The sequence below is a fragment of the Lipotes vexillifer genome, unplaced genomic scaffold (genome assembly GCF_000442215.2).
Source record: "Lipotes vexillifer unplaced genomic scaffold, Lipotes_vexillifer_v1.1 scaffold1674, whole genome shotgun sequence".
NCBI lineage: Eukaryota > Metazoa > Chordata > Mammalia > Artiodactyla > Lipotidae > Lipotes > Lipotes vexillifer.
In genome coordinates this window covers 692945-699864 of record NW_006781722.1, presented here as the reverse complement: position 1 = coordinate 699864, position 6920 = coordinate 692945, and the positions used below count along the sequence as shown (strand labels likewise).

The window sequence follows — 6920 nt, the reverse complement described above, 5'->3', positions numbered from 1 at the left end:
CTTTCCCTCCATTCTCCTATTGCTGCTTTGCATTGGCTGAACCCAAACTCAAGCCAGAGGACAAGGGAACTCACTGATTCAGTATGCGTAGTTCAGTCTTCTCGGCACAGAAGAGGGTGCAGAAGGTTGGAGAGTGACGTTGAGGGGTGAACAGATAGTATCCAAGCCAGTACTATTATAGACCTGGAAATGGGCAAGAAATCTTGACTTTCCATGCTTCAGTCTACTCTCATGTATCCTTGATCTTTTGATTATACATTTAAGCAATACTCTTGTTGGCTGTCCATCTATATTTCTCCTAGGAACACACTGGGCTTTATTAGCCATCTTAATATCCCTGTGGGCCAGGCCTTGGCTGCCATTGCAGTAGTTTCATCCACCTTGTTTCTTAAGTGCTGCCATCTGTCCCTATATTATTTTGGCATCTCCTCATCCCTCTTTCTACTGGGGATCCAGTTCTATAAAAGCATTGCCTACTTCAGCTCCAGACTACAGAGGAGAGACATCTCTGAGCCCCTCAATCATGCTGGTGCTCCCCTAACTAGCACATTCCTTTCCACCTCAGCAAAAGGGTGTCTTCTGGATCTTCCCAAGAAACATAATCAGCTGTTGGATTTAAAAAATTACTTAGTACAGGGATTGGCGAAGTTTCTTTGTGAAGGGCCAGGATCTTTTAGCCTTTGTGGGCCTTACAGGCTCTGTTGCAAAAATTCAGCTCTGCCATTGCACGGTGAAAGCACCACAGACAATATGTAAATGAGTGAGTGCGGCTGTGTTTCGATAAGTCTTTATTTATAAACACTGAAATTTGAATTTCATATAATTTTCATGTTTAATAAAATACTGTTCTCTTGAATTTTTTTTTCAATCACTTAAAAATATAAAATCCATTTTTAGCTCGTGAGCAGTACAAAAGTCTGTGGTACCCCGGATTTGACCCGTGGGCCTTAGTTTCCCAATCCCTGATTTAGTAGACTGTATTGGGAAAAACTCTGTCTGTCTTTTCCTCTCCTCTCCTCTTAGCACTGCACAGAACACTTCTGACACCAGATGTGTGGGTTTATTGCCACACTGACCAATTCCCCTACACCCCCTGAGTGTCCTACAGTCAATCCAGTTCTGACAATATCTGCTTGGAGTTAACATCAGGTTAGGGGCTCAGTCCTCCAAGACTGCCCTCCTTCAGATGCCAGTTGCAAGTCCCAGGTTATCACCTGTACCTTTGACTGACTGGCTGTATATTGATGTTCCTACAACCCTCTCCTCGGATTCGATAATTTGCTAAGACAACTCACAGAACTCAGGGGAACACTTACTTACGTGTACCTGCTTATTATATAATAAAGAATTTGATAAAGGATACAGATGAATACCCAGATGAAGGAAATACATAGGGTGAGGTCTCGAAGGGTCCTGAGCACAGGTGCCTCTCTCCCCAAGGTGCTGGGTGTGCCGCCCTCCCAGCATGTAGATATATTCATCAACTCCCAATCTCATACTTCTGGGATTTTTATGGAGACTTCATCACTCAGGCATGATTGGTTGTTAACTCATTTTCCAGCCCCCTCCACTCTCTGGAGAATAGGGAGTAGGGCTGGAGGTTCCAAGCTTCTCATCATGGCTTGGTTGTTCTGGTAACCAGCCTCCATTCTGGAGCCCAGCAAAAGTCGCCTCATTGGAACAAAAGACACCCCTGTCACCCAGGATATTCCAAGGGATTTAAGAGCCCTGTGTATGACATTCCTACCACTCAGGATATTTTAGGAGTTTAGGGAGCTCTGTGTCAGGAACTGGGGTTAATAGAGACCAAATATTAGCAGGAACTGGGGGTAGAGACAAATATATGCTTCTTACTATTCCACATGAGTCTACGATAACATCTCCAATTCTCTGAGCATTTTGTTTCTTTCTTCCCTAGTTTTCCAAAGCACTGTTGGCATCTCTGTTGACAGCTGTGTCCCGGGGCCTTGTGAGGGTGTTAGATCTTGAGCCATGGGATGTGTCCTAATATTGACAAATGATGTGTCCCTCATCCAGTCTTAAGTTCTACTCACCCAGCCCTGATCCACTCCCCTCAGGATTCACTCCCAAACATACTCTCCCAGTTCCACCAGTATGTGTTAGCTCCTTTTGTTACAACCTCTTTCCTCCCTCAGCATGCCCAGGATTCCCTCAGTTAGTGTAGGTTGAGATTTTTGCTAATTATGGGCCAATGGCCAGTAGGGGAGGGGAGGCAGGTCCTGACAGGACCCATCTTCCATCCCGGGGAAGGGGGTCACCTCTGCAGCTCCAGATGATGCAAGAGAAGCTGGTGGTTCAAGGCTCCCAAGTGCATCTACCAAGAGATCCTCCTCCCAATGCACAGAAATGCCTCCATTCCCGCCCAGACCCTGCTTTTGGTGGAGTCTTGCCCAGGCTTAGAATTCAGCCTTCTTTGAAGTTCTGTCGCCCTTATAGGTAGGTCCTCTGCCTGCTCTTCAGTGTTGGAGGTGAGCGTTTCTTTAACTGTTTCCAAGGAAGAGGAGCTCTGATTCTCACACTTTGCTTTCAGTTGCTGGTAGATCTGTCATGTTCTCTTCTCAGTCCAGCAGCAGAATTTAGTAAAAGCCACCCAATCCCACAGTCCTAACAAGCACTATCTGCTCTATACTTCTCAAATGTCAGAGCTGTTGCACTAGTTCATAACCCACTTCCCTTTGTGTCTCTTCCCATTTCACCACCAGTGGTGGGGTCTGTATTCCCATCCAGCTGGAGAGGGATTCCCCTCCACAATCCCATCCTAGAGTCTTCCTTCTAGTGCCATTCCCAGGAGCCACTGTTTTAGATTTGTTCCCAGACATAGAGCCTGGCATGGGAATTCCGGTGAGAGTGACTTATTGGGCTGGGCTCTCAGATGAATAGTAGTGAAGGAAGCAAGGTAGGGCTAAGGGATGTGGTTTCAGGGGAGATGTGGTGGAAGCAGATTTGGTCACACCTTGAGGAGGGGGCCAGCCTTTTGAAAACCCACCTCAGCCAGTTGTTGACTGCTGGCTGCTCACCAGGAAAGGTCCAAGAGCAATTCTCCAGAGAAGGGGCAGCTGTGAGCCACTCATAGCCTAGATTCCCAGTGTCTGGGGAAGGGAGGCACTGGTCAGGTGGTGAGGTGATCTGAGCAGGGCGCCAAGAGTATTCCCTACAGACCCTGAGAGCGAGTAGGTTGAATTATTTAGGAGTTTGGCGTTTGGAATCAGACAGACCTAGGGTTTGGATCCTGGCTCTACCACTTGAGTAGCTGGGCCACCTAACTCTGCTGACCCTCAGCTTCTTCATCTGTAAAATGGGAACAATTATGGTATTGTCCTATTAGGGTTGTAGAAAAACTCAAGTCATATAATTCACATAAGTCCCCTGGCATTTTTCCTGGCATGTATGAATAACCATTATTTCTTAAGCTCTTATAATTATTATAAAATTTATTTACCGTAGCACCTCATGATACCTGGTGCTCAATAAATTAGTTATATTGCATAGATTGATTTGACTGAATGAATTAATGTTATTTGCTAAGCTACTACTGGGAAAAGTGCATCCAGGGGACCTTCTGTGAGGGCAAGGAGCGATGGGTGTGTCCAGCTGCAGGACAGTGACTGCCAAATGTCTGTTCTCACGTTCTCCAAGACAAGAGGGTAACATTTGTCCTGCAAATCTCCATAGTTGCTATCGTCGTAGCTTCGTATGGTCTTTTAGAACAACATCAATGCCTTAATTCCAGACTTGTTTTTTACACTGATTACAATTACAGGGTTCCCTATGCAGGATGGAATAAAAACAGAACAGCTGAGAGACCCAGCTCAGGCATATTTACATTTCCCAGAGGATTTCTGGAAGCCAAAATAGTCCTAAGATTCAAAGGCAACGGTAGGCAGTCTAAGAATGGGAACGAGAACACACCAACACAAAAAGCCACAATCAGCTCTCTGAGAAAGAATTGGGTATCTGTATTTTTTAAATGGATAGGGTTGCATCAAGGGATGTAGGACTTCTTTGAAGCAAAGAATCAGCTTGACCTACGATAACAACCCTTTTCTTCACACCTACAGTAAGGCGCAGACACTTCTACTGAAAAGCAATGAATGAAACAGTCCGTGGGCCCCAGCTCCTCAGGGCCCGCAGTGAGGCCGCACCTGTAACTTCCGATATGTGTTCGAGGCGCCCATCCATGCTGCCCACCCTCCCGCTCAGCCTCTCTGCGTCTATTTATGTCCTGCAGAGCTTGACCCTAGCCAATGAGGATGGTGCTGTTTCCTATCCTGGAAGCAGTGGGGTGGGCAGAATGAAATTTGGTTTGTCTTTGTTGTTATTTTCCAAGCCAGTGTGGGGTGGCTTTTTGTGATTCTGTCATTTGGACCTCCAGTGGGGCTAGGTGACCGGCTTTAGAGCAGTACCCATGAAGGCCGAGAGGATGTCACCTTTGCATTGCACACGCCATCAGGCATTTCTCCTGCCATCCCGCTTGTGCCTGCTGCTCTGATTTTCTTGCCTGTAAAGCACAACCCTCACCTATGATGCTGTCATATGGACGTGATGGCTGATTTCACATCCTCGATTTTCCCAGACAGTTTTCACGGTCTATCCTCTTGTCTCATAAGTGTAAATGTACTTGTCTGACCATGAGTCCTTATTTTGATTTGGAAAGTCCCGTTTATTTAGATTTGGGGCCAGGTTGGGGGGGGGGAGCGAGCGAGGAAAGAGAGAGAGATTAAGTTTGTGTGCACTTCAGTCCTAAGACCTATACTGAGCATCTGTTATGAACTCCGAGGCTACCAAGAGGAATACAGCACAGATCCTCCCCTCACCGGAGCTCACAGTTTGGGGCCTGAAGAGACAGAAGGGTAAACAAATTCCAGGCATCATTGAATGTTACAACAGAGAACCCCCCCCCGGGACCGTAGTGGAACACACAGGAAGGACGTTACTCTCCCGGAAGATCAGAGGCGTCTTCTTGGACAACGTGCTGTAGGGCCGGGGTCTGGAGGAGTGAGCAGACAGCTTTGCAGGGAACTGTGGTGAATGGGCAGTGGGAGGAAAGGCAGGAAACAGTGCATGGCATTCGAGACACTGCAAGATGAGAGGCAGCTTGGCTGAGAAGAGCATCGTCTGGAATCCCACAAACCCAAGTCAGAACTGGGACTTCACCTGTCTCAACCTATCGGCTCACTCACAAGTAGAAACGTCAATAGGGTTGTGCTGAGATGACATAAAGAAGCTAGCCCGCTTGGTGCTCATAGCAGATTCTCAATCAACGGTGCCTCTCTGGCATCCAGGCCCTATACCGGGAGTTGGGTTGTTGGCTGGGGAAGAACTGCAGCAAATGAAGCTGGAAAAGTGAGTGTGGCCAAATCGCAAAAGGCATTTTGGGGGCGCATCACACACAGTCTGCTGTGGGGCGTAAAGCGAAACTACATGTGGCGTATGGGCTTGCTGTGGGTGGAGTCACAGGGCCGGTCTGGAGCTCAGGGCGGAAAACTGGACTGGTTTGGATAGGGATTTGGGGATCCCTAGAGGGCAGAGGGTGGTTGCAGATGTATATAAGGATGAAGTGTCGAGTGTGCTGCACAGAGGAAGAGAGAGTACCGGGCGCGAGAAAGCAGAGACCGAAACCCCGAGGAACTTCTGTACCTGGGGAGCTGAAGTGTCGGCGGAGGGAAGAGCAGGCCTGGCCGCGGAGGCGGAGAAACGGGGAGAGTGATGCCACGGGGCCCAGGGAAGGAACACATCTCAAAGAGAAAGTGGTCAACGGCGTCAGAGGCAGCGAGAAGGAGTAAGAGGGAGCTGGGACTGGAAGCCGCCTGCCCAGGCTCAGCGAGCAGGCAGGAGCGCGTGGGCCGCCGTGCGCGTGTAGCCCGGAGCCTTTCCGGGGCGCGGTTAGTGCTGAGGTCTACGGTGAAGAGGCTGAGAAATTAAGGGTTAAGGAATTGCTGTGGATAAGAACACAACGTGTGTGTGTGTGTGTGTGTGTGTGTGTGTGTGTGTGTGTATGAAAGGAAGAGATCATTATAACTATGGACCATTTTGGGGAGTAACTTTTAAATGACATCCCCACATACTCACTTTGTAGTTTTTTTGTTTTTGGAAGAAATCTCTCAGAATCCGTTCTGCGGAAGGCGGTCTCGGGAGGAGGCCGTCTGAACAGGAGGCGTGGAGGCGCGGCGCCCTGTCCTCCCCGGGCAGCTGTGTGCGAGCGGACGCCGGCCTCTGCAGGGAGCAGCCGCGAGAGGACCGCGCAGAGCCCGAGCCGCACGACTACTTCAACGTCTTGAATTACAGAAGCCTCGCGAGCTTCAGCGCCCCCGCCGCCGAGGAGGGCTAATAGCTCCCGGGGGCATCCTCTGGGAGACACAGACACAGATGGACGTATTGGCGTCTGCCCATCACGGCTCTGTGTGTGTGTGTGTGTGTGTGTGTGTGTGTGTGTGTGTGTGTGTGTGTGCGCATGTGGACGTCTGCACATGTGTGTGTGCAGGTGTGTTCAGTTGAGTGCATGTATGTCATCCTCCTCTGTGTCTGCATTCCCTTTACCCTTCCCTTCTGTTTCATCTTGGCAGATCCCGGGGAGGAGCCTGTATCTTGATTACCAATGCAAAGTTAGAAAACCAAACAAACTCTTGACCTGGTTTTGAACCTGGCAGTTGGAACAGATCCTGTGGCTGAGATCTGCATTCCCCCTAAAAGCATTGGGCAGGGTTCAGGGCTACAGGATTCTGTGGTGGATTTCGGGGATAGGGTGACTGCAGAGGCACCTCGTCTCATTTGCCACTGTCGTCTGCATCAACGTTCACACACCCAAGGCATTTTAGGACTAAGGCTTGCTACCAGCTTGTATGCAGAGACTGGAGGATGACTAAACCATTGACTCGGGTCCCAGCCCCTTGAGAACTTAC

General features: G+C 48.9%; 1 protein-coding gene across 1 annotated transcript in view; it reads left to right on the top strand.

Moving 5' to 3' along the window:
- TIGIT (T cell immunoreceptor with Ig and ITIM domains) overlaps positions 1-6349 on the top strand; it is a 15272-nt gene extending 8923 nt beyond the window's left edge. The window contains exon 4 of the mRNA XM_007454832.1: positions 6098-6349. Within this exon, the coding sequence (XP_007454894.1) occupies positions 6098-6349 (252 nt within the window). The remainder of the gene's footprint in view (positions 1-6097) is intronic.
- Positions 6350-6920: the final 571 nt, after the last annotated feature.